The following is a 19887-nucleotide window of genomic DNA, read 5'->3' as shown; positions in this document are numbered from 1 at the left end:
CTGGACAGGGGAAACATACCGACACTAATGCTGACACGGGGATCAAACCGAGGAACAGATAGATATAGGAGTGGCAATCAACAAAGTAATGGGGTCCAGGTGAGTCCAAAGATGCGCTGGTGCGTGTAATGATGGGGACAGATGTGCGTAATGATAGGCAGCCTGGCGCACTCGAGCGCCAGGGAGGGGGAGCGGGAAAAGGCGTGGCAAATCTGGTGTTTACCATCAGTGTATTGAATATGCTAAAGTATGTTAAAATAAGTGCAAGGTTCATTATATACTGTATGTAAATAAGGTATTTCTGTTTTAAATATGTATAAATTTGCAAAATAAAAAAAAAAAAACTGTTTTCGCTTTGTCCTTATGGGGTATTGCGTGTAGATTGCTGAGGATTTCTTAAAAAATTAAAAATAAAAATAGAATTAAGCTGTAATATAAAGTCAAGAGGTCTGTATACTTTCCCGAATGCACTGTATCTAATATCAATCCAAAATGACTATTTACATCAGCAGTTGATCAAGCACAATAAGGATAGAGGTGTGAAACTCCAGGCTGGTATGGAACAAAGTCTGGAAACATGTCATCCCTTTCGATGGCTACAAATAGATTGTATAAATTGTATTATAACAATATGAACTGCACAACAGATAATATCAGTCATAGACAATATTCAAAAGAAACACACCCTGCTGGCTGGCTTAATTGGCTCTATCCCCTACACTTTTCTATATCGCATTCATTTTATTAGTACACGTGGAACAGGGTCATGTTTTCGTTTCCCCTAGGGATATGTACAGTAGTTGTTCTATTCCATGTTTATACCTTCTTTAGTAATTTTCCCAACTACTGTAATTGATACGCAACAAATTATTTGATAAGGGTTTTTAGTTTATTTACCAATTTTGATAAAGTCATTGTATTAGAGGACATATTTGATGGATGGTGTCATCACCGTCCAACAGCCCCTGGCCTTGCACCTCCTCGCGAGGAAGCGAATGTCTTTCACCGCCTTCATGCCCCCGTTGCACGGCATGTTCTTGGTGTAGCGTTTGAGCGCCTCATACCCCAGCCATTGGATAGATTAGGTCGGGTCCCAGACAGGGAATCGCCAGCCATTCGTCCCGAATGTGAACAGCATAGCGAGGCGCGTCACTTACGATTCCGTTACTGTAGTAAAATGATTCCCGAGCGTCGCTATCCAAGGTACCAGGTTCAGGTTCAGGGAGCAAAGGCAACAGCAAATCACGCCTCATTGTTTACCTTTCTCCATGGTGCGGTGGAATTTACTGGATTCAAAGAAACGTTTTGGTGTGCTGTATATTTTCCATAGCTCCGTGGTAGCCTACTGCCAATGGCTGAAGCTTACATGTAATAACAAAAAACCACCATGGTCATTTTATCAACAAATCTGTTGAAATTGTAGGCATTGCAGCCATTTTTCTCGTTTTGTAGGTGTCTAATTGACACCTATTTATTTGTCAGTTATCTTCCGGTATTCCTATTCCATTTATCTGCACATAGGTTCTGTTTGTGAGAAGAAGAAAAACAGGCTTACAGGGAATATGTTAGGCGTTTGACTCCAAACCCCATTAATCATGATTTCTTCAAATGTTGGCTATGGTTTTCAATAGGCTTGCTGTCACGTATTAAATCGATGTTTGTCACAGAGGATGACTAGACATTTGCCCTATGCGCCCACTCTGGTCTAAGCTAGTTCCAAAATCAATGTATCTGCCCTGACAATTATGCACCATTACGCACACAACCTGGAGCAGCGGACATCGTGTTAACGTGTTACTTTTAAATCAGTGCCAATAGTAAAGAATAAAGCCTAACTAAACAATCTATTCACTACAGACTATCCCATTTTACCTCAATAACTTTCTCTCTCACACACTCATATGCGTTAGAATTAGCCATGACGTCACATCAAATGTAGAGTAGTTGGAGAGTTACAATATTGCCATGGCCATCGGCGAGTAGATAGATGGAGAGAGAGAGAGATAGAGAGAGAGAGAGAGAGAGCGAGAGAGCCAAGAGAGAGCCAAGAGAGAGAGACAGAGAGAGAGACAGAGAGAGAGAAAGGAGGGGAGTAAAGCGTATTTACACAGACGGTGAACCGCCTGGGGAATCGTAGGGGAGAGGAAGTCGGCCGGCTCTCTGTCTGCCTGCTCCAACTTCCTGCAAAAAAAAAAAAAAAAAAGCCAGGATCTTATTTCAGTCCAGCAGAGCTGTGTAGCCTAGCTAGACGACAGTCAGCATGGAAAAACAAGGGATCATACCAATTTAATCATAAAAGTTTTGCAAGGAGGGGAAGGAAAGGCAAACAAGGTATCGCAGGTAATGTGAAAACAAGGGATTAGCGTTTATTATTAGGTTATTATGTTTTTTTTATGGATGGCTTTGATAGAGAAAAGGGGACATACATTTGAATGTGAGTGGTTGAATTAGGTATTAGGTCTGTTATTGTAGATGATAGTCTATATTTGGTGTGAGCAGGAGAATGACATAGTTTGTTTGTAGCCTAACCAAAGTTCGACGGACATAAACTTGTACGTAATTGTTGCTGTTTATTCACATTGCTGTGTATTCCTATTTATTCAACTGTAAACTCAATATGCCAGAGGAAAAGTTTCTGGTTTGTCTGGTATGGAGTACACCACATTTCTAAGAGCTTCCGGTTTGAATCTGTCTGGTAGTGAACATCTTGAAAATGAATCAGTAAGGCCGAAAAAGAAATAGACAGTCTTGGAGAGTCTGCTTATTTCTACTCCGTATAATCCTATCTCCCTTGTGAAATATATTTGAATAGTCTATTCTAAAGGAAGAGAACGAGACAGACAGACAGACATATAAATAGATCATTTAAAAAATGAGGTACAACAGCGCTACCTAGATTCAACTGAACATACAGCAGCTTGTGCTTCGCCTTCTGAAGCCATGCAAAGACTACGGCGCTTGCTCGCGATGTCTGGTTGGATATTCCAGCGACGGACTGTGAATGTGAACAGGAAGAGAGCAGATTTAGTCATGGCTAAGTAATGTCTGCACACAGCACCTAATCACATTAGGAGTTTCCGTTCCCCAAACACTGGATGGCTTTGTACGGCGGCGCACCAGCAGTGTGACTTTTCAATCGTAGGCGACACTCTGAGCATCTGCAAAAGAGGCAAAGGATATTCACAACTCACAGCTTTGTGTGGGGGGGCTAGGGTGAAGGGACAGGGGCTGGCTGTCGCAATTGTCGCATCAGAGAAGGGGAGAGAGAGAGACAGGAGGGAGATAGAGAAAGAAAGGGAGGTGCGACAGGGGCGTTTTAGAACATGCCATTAATGTCAAAAGTTAAATAAAAGAGATTAATTTAGTACACAAGAACTCTGACTAACCAGCAAGAGCATGATTCTTATTACAAAGATGTCAGATGTGTTGTAATAAGTGCTGAGGTGATGTGGATAGTACAACTCAAATAACCTTGAACATAGAACACTCTACCAAACAGTAATGTGTTGTCCCAGTATATGTCCCAGGGGTGGAGTGGGAGGACAGTTTGACTTGATCTCATGACCCAGGCAGAGTCGGAAGTGGAAGAGGATTGGGGAAATGTGCCTCATAGTGCGGGATCCCCCCCTCCCTACCATACATATGCCCTTGAAAGTAGAATAGGAGGAAGTCCTGACTTTGACAGTTTTGTGTGTGTCACATGGCAGATAGAAAACACTAGGGATCGATTGTGCCAGAAACATGTTGAATCAGCTTTGACAGTGTGTGTGGAGGACGGTTTCAACCTGGTCTCAGAGCATTTCATATTACTCTGTATGTAAATCTGAGAAATGCCATTTAGTATGATATGTTGTGTTTCGTATGGTATGGTATGTATTAATTTGTGGATGTCCATCACCCATTTCGTATGATATGTTACGAATTACGATTCGTATTATGTTGCAAATTTGCAAAATGCACAATATGTTACGAATTTGCGAAACATAAGATATGTCACGATTTTGCAAAACGTATGATATTTTACAAATTGTAGCTAGGTGGTAACTTTAGCTAGACTAGGGGTTAGGATTTTGAGTTTGGGTTAATGTTAAGGTTTAATTTAAGCGTTAAGTTAAAGGGTTAAGGTTAGGGGAATGGTTAGCTAAAAGGGTTAAGGTTAGGGTTAGGTGAAGGGTTAGCTAAAATTGTTAGGGTTTGGGGAAACATGCTAAGTAGTTGCAAAGTAGCTAAAAATTAGTAAGTAATTAAAAAGTTGCCCATTAGCTAAAATGCAAAAGTTGTCCGTGGTGAGATTTGAACTCACTAGACATTCGCGTCATATGCCCATCTATCCACCCCAACCTTTTTTTTTGCCTTAAGTAACCACCTTTTTTTGTCTTATGTAACCATACAAAACGTAACATATTCACTAAATTGGAGTGTCTCAGATTTACGTACAGAATAATACGAAAATGCTTTGAGACCAGGTTGGTGTGTGTGTGTGTGTGTGTGTGTGTGTGTGTGTGTGTGTGTGTGTGTGTGTGTGTGTGTGTGTGTGTGTGTGTGTGTGTGTGTGTGTGTGTGTGTGTGTGTGTGTGTGTGTGTACAGTGTCTTCAAAATGCATTCAAAACCCTTGACCTTTTCCACATTTAGTTGTGTTACAGCCTGAATTCAAATTGAATGAAACTGGCCAACACACAATACCCTATCATGTCAAAGTGGAATATTGTTCTTCTACATTTTTACAAATGAATTCAAAATGAAAATCTGAACTGTCTTGAGTCAATTAGTATTCAAACCCTTTGTATGGCAAACCTAAATATGTTCAGGAGTAAAAATGTGGTTAACAAGACACACAATCATTTGTATGGACTCACTCTGTGTGCAATAATAGTGTTTAACATGATTTTTGAATAACTGCCTCATCTCTGTACAACACACGTACAATTATCTGTAAGGTCCCTTAGTCAAGCAGTGAATTTCAAACAGATTCAACCAAGGTATTCCAATGCCTTGCAAAGAAGGGCACCTATTGGTAGATGGGTAAAAAAAGAAAAAAGCAGACACTGAATATCCCTTTGAGCATAGTGAAGTTGTTTATTATACTTTGAATGGTGTATTGATACACCCAGTCACTACAAAGATAGAGACGTCCTTCCTAACACAGTTGTCGGAGAGGAAGGAAACCGCTAAGGAGTTTCACCATGATGCCAATGTTGACTTTAAAACAGTTACAGAGTTTAATGGCAGTGATAGAAGAAAACTGAGGATCGATCAACAATATTGTAGTTACTCAACAATACTAACCTAATTGACAGAGTGAAAAGAAGGAAACTTGTACCTAATAAAAATATTCTCAAACATGTATCCTGTAAAGTAATACTGCAAAACACGTGGCAAAGCAATTCACTTTTTGTCCTGAATACAAAGTGTTATGTTTGGGGCAAATCCAATACAACACATTACTGAGTACCACTCTCCATATTTTCAAGCACAGTGGTGGCTGCATCATGTTAAGCGTATGCTTGAAATCGTTAAGGACTGGGGAGTTTTTCAGGATAAAAAAGAAACGGAATGGAGCTAAGCACAGGAAAAGTCCTAGAGGATAACCTGGTTCAGTCTGCTTTCCACTAGACACTGGGAGATCAATTCTCCTTTCAGCAGGACAAAAACCTAAAACACGAAGCCAAATCGACACTGGAGTTGCTTACCAAGAAGACAGCAAAGGTTCCTGAGTGGCCGAGTTACAGATTTGACTTAAATCTGCTTGTAAATCTATGGCAAGACCTGAAAACGGTTGCCTAGCAATGATCAACAACCAATTTGACAGAGCTTGAAGAATTTTGGAAATAATAATGGCCAAATGTTGCACAGTCCAGGTGTGGAAAGCTCTTAGAAATGTACCCAGAAAGGCTCACAGCTGTAATCGCTGCCAAAGGTGCTTCTACAAAGTATTGACTCAGGGGAGTGGGGAGTGAATACTTATGACATTTTCATACATTTTCAAACATTTATAAAAACATGTTTTCACTTTGACATTATGGGGCATTGTGTGTAGACGGGTGACAAAAAAAATCAAATTAATCCATTTTGAATTTAGGCTGTAACACCACAAAATGTTGAATAAGTAAAGGGTATGAATACTTTCTGAAGGCACTGTATGTACTATGAACGTGTGTGTACGTATGTGTGTGTGAGTAAGTGTGTGTGTACTATGTTCATGTGTAAGTACGTTTGTTTGTACGTACATGTGTCTGGGTGTGTATGTGTACGTGTGTGGTGTACAGCATGTGTGTGTTTAGTTGATAAGGCATTAATTGATCAGGGTCACTGGCATTTCACTTTTCTCATCACAACAACAGTCATTGAGCTTGCCTGTCTCAGATGTTGAAAGAGAGACAGACGAGACCAATTTCCCAGGTAATATCCAAAATGGCACCCAATTCCCTATGAAGTGCACTACTTCTGATCAGACTAGTCTGTGTGCTAGTCTCGGTTCTACCAGGCAGACAGGAGCTCATAGGGATACACATTCCTTTACTGAACGACAAACCCACCCTGGTCTCTCTCTCTCTTTCTCTCTCTCTGGGCCCGTCATACTTCCTGTAGCCTCAGCCAGGTTGGACCGCACATACTTCTGGTTTGAGCTGTTGTTCCTGCTTTTCTTTTTCTTTTTTTCTCTCTCATCTGCTAGCCTGTTACTTTACACTCCACGCTAATCAGTACTGCTATATTCCACACTATGACTTTTCTTTACATTACACATATCACAGTACAGGCTACTACAATGTAATACCACAGATAGAACAATGAGAGAGATATTTCACCGGAGGTATAAATGTGAAGCGTCCGCTTGGCTTTTGCACTCACTACCAAATATGGTAGTGAGAGGAAGCCCAGTGCCCCGGCAGTGGGAGAAGATGGAACGAGATGGATGTTGGCCGACATTCTGCAAATTTTCTCATCGATGAAACATTTGATCTCAATACAGTTATCTGTTCCCAAAACTAAAATCTGTTATGAACAGAATGGATTCAGTTTTGTAGACTTTACCCTTTGCAAAAAATCGCGTTGTTTAGAAGGAGTGCAAAGGCGAATTGAATTGCACAATCGGACTTCACAGAAGAGGTGTTCCCTAACGGAAATATACAGACGCATGTTATAATGCGCCAATAGGATCTCGCCAGCTCATGCTTGGCTCTGCCTACTGTTCCCATTGGAAACAACAGGTTATGGTCTATCTTGTTTTAGTTGTAAAGAAATATTTGATAATACTTTAGGTGTACAATACAGTAAATGTTTATTGATCCATTATAGAAACAACAGAAAATTGTATGTTATACATAGACACCTTACAGTGGCTGTTCGTCACTCTCCAGTGGCTAGCCGGCTTACCGCCGCCCATGAACAGTACCATAACCCTGGTCCCATGTTGATGATGTCAGTTGTGTTTGAGAAAGGTCCCCACTGGCAGATAGTTCATGTCCCTCTAGGTATGACCAGTGCCATCAAGGTTGTGGCAGTTCTTGAACTTGCCAACAATTGTTGATGTTGGTGATTTAAAAATGATGGCCTAGGAACAGTGGGTTAACTGCTTTGTTCAGGGGCAGAACAACAGATTTGTACCTTGTCAGCTCGGGGATTTGAACTTGCAACCTTCCGGTTACTAGTCCAACGCTCTAACCACTAGGCTTCCCTGCCGTGATGTTGATGTTGTCGCAGTCCCATTATAGAGGATGTCGGGTGTGTCCTTCTAACCATAGCCCTTCTAACCCTTGCTGTAGGTATGGACAGCGCCATCACGTTGTGGCAGTTCCTGCTGCAACTTCTCCTGGACCAGAGCCACAAGCACCTGATCTGCTGGACATCCACTGACGGGGAGTTCAAACTGCTCAAGTCAGAGGAGGTGGCCAAGCTGTGGGGGCTCCGCAAGAACAAGACTAATATGAACTACGACAAGCTGAGCAGAGCACTGAGATACTACTATGACAAGGTGCAATACACTCTCGCTGGAGTTACGCCTACACACACATAACAACACCACCCAGACACTACACTAACTGTACCACACATACATAACAAGGCCGACATGAACTATGAGAAACTAAGCAAGAGCGCTCGTATACTACTATGGCAAGGTGGATTACAATCATGTCACAATACATTCTTATATTAAAAAAAAAAGGATTCTCAAAAGGTTTCTTTGGAGAGGTTCTTTCATCCAGATGATTTTTTGGTTCTAAGTAGCCTATTTCTTTCAGACATTGTTCTCAAGTACACACAAGTATCTATAAACGTTTTTATTTTAATTTTAAATTTTTTACATTTGGGTCGATGTGACCTTTCTCAAAACATTACTTGAGTGAGCCCATTCACACCAGTGTTAAACACTCTCACATGGGGGACAATCTCACTTAGTTGTTCTTCTTTTTCAACCCAAAGATCCACACTGGGAGATAGTTCCACTTCCTCTTCTCACCTTACCAACAGCACAGCCATATACAGTGATGCATCTCTCAAACACATGTAAGGGCCATTTTGCAATCCTTTTGGGTGGCTTTGCTAGAATATTTCTATGACAGAAATGTGGTGAAATCAAAATGGCCCCATCAACACGGAACATTCAGGGTTCTGTTATTCATTGACAAGAGAAGTTCAAATGTATATTGTTGTTATCAGCTTATAAATGTGTAATAGAGCTTTTGATTATTAACGAAGGAATAGGATGTATGAAGAAAATACTAGGTAAATCAGGGGGTCATTTTAAGGTTCAACCTGCACACTAATCCCACCCTCCTCTCTGTTCCAGAACATCATCAAGAAAGTGATCGGCCAGAAGTTTGTCTACAAGTTTGTCTCGTTCCCGGAGATCCTGAAGATGGACCCTGCGGTGGTAGAGATGGGCTTGACGTCCGGCATGGTGACCCTCCATGAGGATGACGTCCAGGACATAGACGTAGAGGAGGAAGAGGAGGAGGCACAGCAGCAGAGAAGAGCCGTGGGGGCAGCGTTGGGGGCGGCTGCTGCGGCTCAGCAGGCTGCGTGTCGTAACGACTACCTCCGCTCTGGTCTCTACTCCTCCTTCAGCGTCAGCTCCCTCCATCATCCTCCAGAGGAGCTGCTCAGAGCCTTGAGGGAGAGGCAGGAGAGACAGCAGGATGAAGCCCGGTCCGGAGTCATCCGCTTCGGGGCTGGTACCACAGAGAGAACTCCACCCTCACCCTCCCACATCAAGCCTTCATCACAATCCTTCAGCATCCACAGTCCATCTAAACCCTCCCCCCTCCACCACCATCACCACCGGCGCTCCCCGTCCTCCTCCCCACCCAGCCCTAACCCCCAGCCGGGACCAGGGCGAGGAGGCTGGAGCCCAGAGGCTGAAGAGGAGGAGGGGGAGGACTCTGACCAGGGGGCCCAGCCCTTGAATCTCTCCTCTGGGCACAGAGAGAGAGAGAGGGCTCTGCAGCCTCCGGAGAAGAGGACCAGTGGTGGTAGTAGGGGTAGTGGTAGTAGTCATGGATACAGGGAACATGGACTCCCACCCAAAACAAAGAAGCCCAAAGCCCTAGAGATTCCTGCCCCCTCCCTGCTCCTGACAGGAAGTGACATTGGCTCCATAGCCCTTAACAGTCCCGCCCTGCCGTCCGGGTCCCTCACCCCGGCCTTCTTCACTGCACAGGTGAATGCTACTGCTATATAGCATGTTATAGGCTACTTGGCAGAAGCTTTTATCTAAAGCGTATAGTGTTGCAGTGATTTTCTGTTTCCATCTCATCTGTACTGTTGCCTGCCTGGTCATGGGGGGGATGGGCTATATATTTTCTCAATTGTCAAAAAAATAACTGAAAAAACTGACCAGGTAGAAGCCAACAGCTTAGGTTCTAGGGATCACCTTTTGTTCTAATAATGACTTCCCAATATGATTGTTTTCAGTCTTTTCCAATCAGTGTAGATTAAGGAAAGGAGACGAGGAGAGGACAGATTTTTAGACAGAGGAGAAAGAGCCATGGATCTTATCCAGACCTGAGGTCATCAAGTCTCCCCAAAGCCCAGCTAAAGTAGCAAGGCTCTGCCACTGGTTACAGTCTGGCTCTGGAAACACTTATAGATGATATGGGCCATGGAAGATCATGGACCACTCTTCAGTACAATTTTATTGAGCATACTCTCTGTTAAAAAGTTGCTTTCCAACTCAAGCAGCAGTGAAAATCCACATCACAAGAAACATTTTTTTACAATGTATTTATTTTAGTTAAAAAGATATCATTATCCCTGCTAGACCACATTTGCATCATCGTTACACCAGAACAGAAAACTTCAGCACACAGTGAGATACAGCCTATACTGCAGGGATCATCAACTAGATTCAGCCGCGGGACGATTTTCTCATGAGCGGATGGAGGGTGGGCCAGAACAATTACAAATCATTTGTAGACTGCAAATTGAAGCTCAAACAGATATAATGTAATAATTTCAAACCTTGCTAAAATTTGTATACAATCGCGTGTCTCTTTATTATGTGGGGAATTCTTGGTAACCCATTTCTTAAAATAATGTCACTTGGAGATTATTTCCTGGTGTTCTTACAATTGTTTTTGTCCAACAATGATTATTTATTTATTTTAATTAAAAAATTAAGAATTGGGGGGGGGCAAATAAAAAACGCCCACGGGCCAAATTCAGCCCGCGTGCCGCCAGTTGGGGAACCCTGCTATACAGCAACAACAGAGCTGAACAACACCAACAGTTTATTGGGGTGCAAAGTGAGATCAGAGGAAAAACCTGAGATTTATACAAATCCTGTCCTCATTAGAGAGAGAGGGAGCGAGAAAGAGAAAAAAAAATGAGAAAGACAGAAAAAGAGGGGAAGAGGCCCTAATTGATGCCATATGCTCCAATCATTCCATTAATAGTGAAGGAAAAGGCAGGCAGACCAGGCAGGGTCCCTCCGCTCTGCTCCCCCAACAAAACAGGCTTATTTCTCTCTCTGGAGGTGAATTGATTTGAACATATGGTGCTCTCTAGCCTCTACAAGCGTTCCAAGGAAGGGCTGTGATGCCTAAGGAGTGAAACCCTAATCCACAACATCCACAGACATTTGTTTTTGCTGTTCATAATAACACCAAGCTGAGAGAAATTACCATTTTAAGTTTCAGGATGTTTTCACATTGAGTCACCTTATAAAAAAGTGAATAATACTTTCAAAATATATTAAAGCTCAAGTGAAGAAGTGGTTTTATTTCAAACAGTCATCATTGCAGTTATTATCACTGATCCAAATCTCACATACTCTTTACTATCTCTGCACCCCCCTCCCCCTCTTCCTTCTCCCTCCCTAGACTCCGTCTGGCCTGCTGCTGGCTCACAGCCCTCTGTTATCAGGCATCCACTTCTGGAGCAGTCTTAGTCCCATAGCCCCTCTGAGCCCTGCACGGCTCCAAGGACACGGATCTCTGTTCCAGGTAAGCAAGAGAAGGGAAAGAGGGGAGGGAGGGAGAGGGAAAGAGGGAGAGAGATAAAGGAAGGGAGAGAGCAGTCTGTGTCCCCGTAGCCACTCTGGAGCCCGGCCCGGCTGCAAGGGCATTGATCACTTGTTCCAGGTAAGCAAGAGAAGGAGCGAGGGAGGGAGACATTAGGGGAAAGAATAGAGAAGTGCTGAGTGGACTGTTCGTTTGTTTGCCAAAGCTTGTTTGTTTACTCCCAAAGACTTGTTCCTCTATCTGTTGACATTCTCCATCCAACAGCATAATGTATGCAAATGTGTGTCAGGTAGAATAAATGTTGGCTTTTCTCCCCATGTCTCCCTTTCTCAAGACCCTTGACCTGCCCTGGTAATGTTGCCACGAAACGTTTTCCACGTCCCTCTTTATCCATTTGATCTTAAGTACACTTACCTGTTACTCTACATTCCAGGTCATTTTTCAGATGTTCTATTATGGGGTACTTAGTGTGTGTATAAAGTAGACAACAAGATGAGGCGACATGAGCGGTCTTTGTTACTGACTGAGTTTGACTGCAATAACAGAGTCTGACCTGGCGAGGTTTGTTACATTAGGAGAAGTTTTCTCGTCTCTCAAGTCAGTATACCTCAGTCCAGCGGTTCCGGAGGTGTCCCGTTTCAGGACCCTGCAAATGCAGAGAGGGAGAGGATATCCTGTGAATACTTCCTGTTTGAGCCCAAGGGAGCCGAGGCAGACTGAACAGTGTGGACAGGTTTCTGAGGGGGCGGATCCTGGACTGCATCCAAAATGGAACCCTATCCTCTGTATAGTATGCTACTTTTGAACAAAAGTAGTGCATTATGTAGGGAAGTGTGCCGTTTGGGACGTAGACCTGCTCCTCATTTGTGCATCTAGGCTGCTAGCTAGCCCCCTCTGCTCCCATCAACACACGCACGCACACAAGCCTAAGTGGCCTCTTTATGTACAATGCACTCACTTCTCCCTCCATACAGCCTGTTGTGGTAGAAACGATCAGAAAGGAGTGAGAAGGAAGGGAAGGAAGGAAGAGGCACATAAGAACAACAGGAAAGCGGGAAACTGGGCCAGTGACAACACTACAGTTCCTCTCGTGATAGGAGCATTGGCAGAGAGACCTGGCAAAGGCTTCTGCGAAGTGAAAAAAATGGTGAATTTGTTGGAAGGGATAAAGCACTCGAGGGCAGCATTAAATACAGTGTACACGCCTCTTTTTTCTTCATCCACACTTCTGTTTGCCAAGCACTAGTTTTAGAAAGTTTGGGATGTACAGCATACTGACACTGCAGTAGCATTGGCTGAACCTCCACCTCGCCCCCCCCCCCGCTCTCTCTCTCCACAGTTTCCCAGTCTAATGAATGGACACCTCCCTGTCCCCTTGCCAAACCTGGATGGGTCCCCCTCCCCCCTGCTCCTGTCCCCTGCCAATCACAAGTCCTGATTCAGACTCTCAAAACCCAAACCAGCCTGTTGGTTCTACTTTGACCATCTTCATCAAGCATCTCTTCTCATCGCCTATAAAATCCTCATCCTCCTCTGTTTATTTTACAGGCAAACTTGCTTTTGATTTTTGGGGGTCTCAAAAACTCCACATCACCCACATCTATAAGTAGTAGTATTATCATCATCTTCATCATTAGCCTTCAGTTTCTGCAAAATTATTTGACGGTGTAAATACTCATGATTGACTCCACATTTACATGGCATGTTGACCTCACTTTTTATTGCACTTAAGTTGGTTACAATTCCAGGTGCGTTGTTGAAAGCACTCGGTTAAAGCCATACACCATGAGGTCTGTGAGACCTCTGGCGTGTCATAATTAAGTGCATTTCCACAGCAGGACCCTGTCCAAGTGGACAGTAGTTGGGGTTAGCCCGTCTCTAGGTCTGTTTGTTCCATCTTGACAAATGGTGTGACAAGGAAGATGACGGCAAGACAGCACAAACAGGTCTAGGACCAGGCTAGTTAAGCATAGCTTAGCGATGTTTAACAACATGTAAGACAGGATCCACGTGTCAGCTACCAACTTCCCTCTCCATGCACAGGGCTTGGTTGTTTTAATCTTGTAAAAAAATTGTTTCTTGTCGTCTTTTTTAAAGATTTTCATAACAGAATGTGAAACATTGTTTCCATTGAATTGAATTGTATTATATGCAGTGTGCTTTTCAAATAGTACCGGCTGTGCCTTTTCAAAATGTTCGATTTTTCCTTCTTAAAAAAAAAAAAAAGAAAAAAAGTTATATAAAGAGGAGATTCCAAATCAATTGCAAAAGATTTGTAACACTTTGTAATGTTTTTTTGTTATGCAGTATATATTCTGTATCATTTTATATTGGTGAAAAGTCTTGTTGTTTTGAATAAACCTGAAGCATTGAATGCTGCAACTCTGCCTTCTGGTCTTCATATTATCAAATCAAATCAAATGTTATTTGTCACATACACATGGTTAGCAGATGTTAATGCGAGTGTAGCGAAATGCTTGTGCTTCTAGTTCCGACAATGCAGTAATAACCAACAAGTAATCTAACTAACAATTCAATATTATACGATGTACAGTATGTATGTATGTGTGTATGTGTGTGTGTGGTGTGTATGCATGTGTGTATGTACAGTGGGGCAAAAAAGTATTTAGTCAGCCACCAATTGTGCAAGTTCTCCCACTTAAAAAGATGAGAGAGGCCTGTAATTTTCATCATAGGTACACTTCAACTATGACAGACAAAGTGAGAAAAAAAATCCAGAAAATCACATTGTAGGGTTTTTTAATAAATTTATTTGCAAATTATGGTGGAAAATAAGTATTTGGTCAATAACAAAAGTTAATCTCAATACTTTGTTATATACCCTTTGTTGGCAATGACAGAGGTCAAACGTTTTCTGTAAGTCTTCACAAGGTTTTCACACACTGTTGCTGGTATTTTGGCCTATTCCTCCATGGAGATCTCCTCTAGAGCAGTGATGTTTTGGGGCTGTTCCTGGGCAACACAGACTTTCAACTCCCTCCAAAGATTTTCTATGGGGTTGAGATCTGGAGACTGGCTAGGCCACTCCAGGACCTTGAAATGCTTCTTACGAAGCCACTCCTTCGTTGCCCGGGCGGTGTGTTTGGGATCATTGTCATGCTGAAAGACCCAGCCACGTTTCATCTTCAATGCCCTTGCTGATGGAAGGAGGTTTTCACTCAAAATCTCACGATACATGGCCCCATTCATTCTTTCCTTTACACGGATCAGTCGTCCTGGTCCCTTTGCAGAAAAACAGCCCCAAAGCATGATGTTTCCACCCCCATGCTTCACAGTAGGTATGGTGTTCTTTGGATGCAATTCAGCATTCTTTGTCCTCCAAAAAGTTATATTTTGGTTTCATCTGACCATATGACATTCTCCCAATCTTCTTCTGGATCATCCAAATGCTCTCTAGCAAACTTCAGATGGGCCTGGACATGTACTGGCTTAAGCAGGGGGACACGTCTGGCACTGCAGGATTTGAGTCCCTGGCGGCGTAGTGTGTTACTGATGGTAGGCTTTTTTACTTTGGTCCCAGCTCTCTGCAGGTCATTCACTAGGTCCCCCCGTGTGGTTCTGGGATTTTTGCTCACTGTTCTTGTGATCATTTTGACCCCACGGGGTGAGATCTTGTGTGGAGCCCCAGATCGAGGGAGATTATCAGTGGTCTTGTATGTCTTCCATTTCCTAATAATTGCTCCCACAGTTGATTTCTTCAAACCAAGCTGCTTACTTATTGCAGATTCAGTCTTCCCAGCCTGGTGCAGGTCTACAATTTTGTTTCTGGTGTCCTTTGACAGCTCTTTGGTCTTGGCCATAGTGGGGTTTGGAGTGTGACTGTTTGAGGTTGTGGACAGGTGTCTTTTATACTGATAACAAGTTCAAACAGGTGCCATTAATACAGGTAACGAGTGGAGGACAGAGGAACCTCTTAAAGAAGAAGTTTACAGGTCTGTGAGAGCCAGAAATCTTGCTTGTTTGTAGGTGACCAAATACTTATTTTCCACCATAATTTGCAAATAAATTCATAAAAAAATCCTACAATGTGATTTTCTGGATTTTTTTTCTCACTTTGTCTGTCATAGTTGAAGTGTACCTATGATGAACATTACAGGCCTCTCTCATCTTTTTAAGTGGGAGAACTTGCACAATTGGTGGCTGACTAAATACTTTTTTGCCCCACTGTATGTGTCTGTCTGTCTGGGATAGAGGCTAACTAGAGGAACAGATGGAGCAGAAGTAACACATCAGAAGGAGAAGTGTTTTTCATCTTCAGTTTAATTGTATTTTCTCAGATTTTTTTTTATTTAATCAAGCTCAAATATAAGGAGGGCATCCCAACAATATGCCACACCAACAATAACAATGATCCACAAATAAACCTAAACGGAATAGTATCATAAAAGGTAACAGGTAACACTGTTAAGTAGACCGTACGCAAACTCAGTACTGTATTCACTAGGAAAACTGGGCCTGTATTCATAAAGCGTCTCTGAGTAGGAGTGCTGATCTAGGATCAGGTCCTCCCTGTCCATGAAATGTTACTCACAGTCTCTTCTCCGAGCCGCTGGAGCGCACAGAGCCGAGTACCCAGAGTCTTATTCATTACGATCATAAATGGTATAACTGATCCTAGATCAGCACTCCTATTCTGAGAGGCTTCATTAATATGGGCCGTGGACGAGTACTAAGAGCACCCTGAATATAATTGGAAGGTTCCATCCGAAATAGCACCCTATACTCTACTACCTTTGACTAGAAGCACATAGGCTCCGGTCAAAAGAAGTGCACTATATAAGGAGTAGGATGCTATTTCGGAAGCATCCGAGAAGTTCAGTGACTGTATGTGTGCTTCTTTTCCCATACAGAGCATGCGTGCAACACAATTATGATGAATGCAATTCAAAATAAGGAACCATTTTACAGATGGTTGAAGGAGGGTTCGGGAATGAATGGATGGATGGATGGATGACAGTGGCTGGACAGTGCAGTGGGATTTCAGCTCCGCTCACACACCCTTCATGACAGACACAGGAAGTTTGGTGCAGTAAGAGAGAAGAGTTGTCATCATGCGTTCCAGATCGCCCACGGTACACTGTAGTCACGTTGTGCAGGGTATTAGATTGTCAGGTCATATTGATATATTATCTGAAATTTAAATAATACAGTACAGTGGAAGCTCCAGTTCTAACAACTATGTGAACCTGTTTTCACCAAAGCCAATCACTGTTCCCATATCTTCTATCAAAATGGAGGTACAGTATCTCAGGTTGACAGCAGGTGGATATGGTCAGGGCTGAACTGGCCTCAACAGTATCTTGTGAAATGAAAGGTCCAGAAATATGGATGACGTTTGAATACATCCCCGTTGCACGTCAACAGGTGAGAGAAAATCCAAAACGTCAGACTGCAACAGCGAAGATGTCGGTCGGGTCAGGGTCCGTCGGGGTCCGTCTGTCTGTCTTACACTCACACACACACAGAGGAGTTTTGAGGTGGAAATAATAGAGATGAATGATGACAAAATCACAAAACGAATAAAACACCACTTCAAAATAATGAAAAATCTATACACATTGCATGTTTTTGTTTTTTTAAAGTGACTGAGCCAGTTAGAATCTTCTAGACAGTAGTTGGATTTTTAGCAGCAAATTCTCTCTTCCCCAATAAATATAAATGTATAAACGTCTCTTATATGGGGCCAGTTTCACTGGGCCAGAACCCCAGGGGCCAAACTGTAGTGTAGATAGGGGACCCTGGCAGGTGGAGGGGGGGCCACACAGAGGGAGGAGGGGGGTATCCTACCCCCCTGGCCCTAGTAGACATCCATCTCTGGGACTGAACTATCTCTGTCTGTATGACTATACAGTTAGCTGTTGAACAGGAACCTAGAAGAGCAGGCTCTGCCTTCTGTTCTTGCCGTTGCCTGAGAGATAAAACAAAAGCAAAGCACAAATTAATCATTTTAAGGGACTGGTTTTATCATTAACCACTAGGTTAATGAAGACTATTAGGTGATAATAAATAAAACACCCTTTTCAAGGTATTAATGTGTATTGAAATATTTTTTTTTTTAAATCGTTTTTTGAAAAAATGGAAACATAATAAGTATTAATATTGATCCCTGGTGGACTCCACTCACCTGACTCGGGATAGTTAGAGTTCCTATAGCCAGGATCTCTCTGCAATTGGACCTCCTTCAGCGTAAATAGGGATATGCCTGTCACGCACACACACACAAAAAGAGAGAAAAGGAAAAAAGATAAGGAACCCACACCCCGCAGAACAGCATTACCATAGCCAGAACAATTAGATTTCCATATTTAGAACACTCCGGGCTTTGTTACACAGTTGCAGCTGACTACTTGAGTGTGCAGACTGCAGACTAATATCACTAGAACAGTAAGCAGAGCCTGCCAAGTCTCCAGCCCTGCTTCCATCTCATCACTCACTCTCTGGCAGTGTGTATGCTTGCGTCCCCAGGCTCCTGAAGTAGGGCTGTCTCATTGACTCGTCTGCAGACATCCGCTTCTTGGACTCGTACTGGAAAAGCAACGACAGAGAAACATTACAGTGTGTGTGTGTGTGTGTGTGCCCCTCTATTGGAGAACATGTGACAGACAAACATCACCACTCTGCAAATCAACTCCTGCCTACAGGAAGCTAAATATTAAGTAATATGAATTAAATCATGTGCTGTACACATCTGCCTTCGGGTGAAGTTAGGATAGACCCTATGTTCACTAAGTTTTCCCTTACAATTCTATCAGTTTTGTGCAAGTACATTGTCCCAATGTAACAACAGCATGTTGCTGTTTTTCAGATACGAATGTTGGAACAGTGGTGCAACGCTTCAGACGATTGTTGTTGTTATCCGTCCCTAATCAACTACAGTGGAACTCACTTTTAGAAATGAAAGCAGCAGGTCAATGCCGTCAGTGTCCAACCTGAGAACAGAGATTCACAGAGAGAGAGAGAGAGTTAGAGAGAGTTAGAGAGAGAGAGGCAGAGAGAAACAGGGAGAGAGAGAGCGAGAGAGACAGAGAGAAACAGGGAGAGAGAGAGAGAAATACAGAGGGGGAAGAGACAAGGGAGAGAACAGAGGGATAGGAGAGAGAGAAACAGAGGGAGAGAAAGACAGTGGGAGGGAAAGAGAGGCAGAGAGACAGAGAGAGTGGGGGGGGGGGTAGAGAACTGAGGGAGGGGTGTTAGATCAGTGGGAGGGAAAGAGAGGCAGAGAGACAGAGATAGTGGGGGGGGGGGGTAGAGAACTGAGGGAGGGGTGTTAGATCAGTGGGAGGGAAAGAGAGGCAGAGAGACAGAGAGAGTGGGGGGGGGTAGAGAACTGAGGGAGGGGTGTTAGATCAGTGGGAGGGAAAGAGAGGCAGAGAGACAGAGAGAGTGGGGGGGGGGGGGGTAGAGAACTGAGGGAGGGGTGTTAGATCAGTGGGAGGGAAAGAGAGGCAGAGAGACAGAGAGAGTGGGGGGGGGGGGGGTAGAGAACTGAGGGAGGGGTGTTAGATCAGTGGGAGTGACTCATAGTGGTGTAGCAAACTATAGGAAGGAAGCAGAGTTGACTATTCCACAGGATTTACTTCACAGGAAGTGAAGCACAAACACACAAGAAAGCAGCACAGCACAAAAGCACAGCACACACACACTTTTAGAAAACGTTTCTCTTACAAAGTCTTTTTTTGAAAGCAGAACGGCCAAGGTACTTCACTAAAAAAGAAACCTGGATTTTACACATAAGCCATTTACTTTGGGAGCTGACAAGAGACGTGGTGTAGCCACTTGTTTGTGGGAATCTGTGGATATCGCGTTGGAAAAGGCGTCTGATAAGGGGTAAAATCCTAACTTACATTCAAGTCAAATGTTCACTTAGTCATACATTGATGACAATTTGAGATGTTGTTAGGACCATATTTATTCATATTAACCCTCTTAGCTCCAACCCCAGGCAGGCAGCCCTACATACCTGGGTGCATGGTTGATAAGGGGCTGTGTCTTGTACTTTGGGAACTTGTAGGACTTGAACTCGTCCATGGAAGCGATCCCAGGCCAGCTGTCCTCTGTAGGTGTGCCTGGTTCAGGGGGGTGGGGGAGAAGATTTTCAGACATGCAGGAGAGCTTAAAGACCCAGTGCAGTCAAAAACATGATTCTCCTGTGCTTTATATCCATTCCAACACTATGAGGTTGGAATAATACTGTGAAATTGTGAGAATTATGATAATGCCCTTTTAGTGTAAGAGCCGCTTGAAAAGACAGCCAGAAATTTCAGCCTGTTTGGGTGGGATGGAGTTTGCAGTTCCAAACCTCTGTCAATAACAGCAAATTTTCTGTTTTCCTCTCCTCACTCAGACCAGTCCAAGACAGTGCTAGCTAAATTAAACAATCACAGTACGGTACTTAATTGTTACCCA

General features: G+C 43.2%; 2 protein-coding genes across 6 annotated transcripts in view; one reads left to right on the top strand and one right to left on the bottom strand.

Annotated features, from left to right (window-relative positions):
• The first annotated feature begins 2083 nt into the window (after window positions 1-2083).
• Window positions 2084-13846, top strand: LOC110525034 (ETS domain-containing protein Elk-3). Of its 4 annotated transcripts, none has more exons than XM_021604990.2 (5): window positions 2084-2340; window positions 7765-7973; window positions 8790-9659; window positions 11320-11442; window positions 12059-12942. In XM_021604990.2, the coding sequence occupies exons 2-5, from the start codon at window positions 7767-7769 to the stop codon at window positions 12263-12265; spliced, it is 1407 nt and encodes a 468-aa protein (XP_021460665.2). In that variant the 5' UTR covers window positions 2084-2340; window positions 7765-7766; the 3' UTR covers window positions 12266-12942. The 4 variants fall into 4 exon arrangements, with proteins under 4 accessions (XP_021460665.2, XP_021460675.2, XP_021460670.2 ...); XM_021605000.2 differs by having other exon boundaries at window positions 2088-2340; window positions 12435-12942; XM_021604995.2 differs by having other exon boundaries at window positions 2089-2340; window positions 12800-13846.
• A 1877-nt stretch (window positions 13847-15723) lies between these two features.
• LOC110525022 (cyclin-dependent kinase 17) overlaps window positions 15724-19887 on the bottom strand; it is a 45877-nt gene continuing 41713 nt past the window's right edge. For both annotated transcript variants that reach the window (XM_036980058.1, XM_036980062.1), the window contains exons 12-16: window positions 19442-19547; window positions 18368-18410; window positions 17916-18006; window positions 17606-17683; window positions 15724-17389 (exon numbers count right to left, since the gene is read on the bottom strand). In XM_036980058.1, the coding sequence (XP_036835953.1) occupies window positions 17352-17389; window positions 17606-17683; window positions 17916-18006; window positions 18368-18410; window positions 19442-19547 (356 nt within the window). In that variant the 3' untranslated portion in view covers window positions 15724-17351. The remainder of the gene's footprint in view (window positions 17390-17605; window positions 17684-17915; window positions 18007-18367; window positions 18411-19441; window positions 19548-19887) is intronic.

The sequence above is a fragment of the Oncorhynchus mykiss genome, chromosome 1, assembly GCF_013265735.2.
Source record: "Oncorhynchus mykiss isolate Arlee chromosome 1, USDA_OmykA_1.1, whole genome shotgun sequence".
Taxonomy (NCBI): domain Eukaryota; kingdom Metazoa; phylum Chordata; class Actinopteri; order Salmoniformes; family Salmonidae; genus Oncorhynchus; species Oncorhynchus mykiss.
The sequence above is the reverse complement of the archived record's forward strand: the minus strand, read 5'-3'. Positions and strand labels throughout refer to the sequence as shown.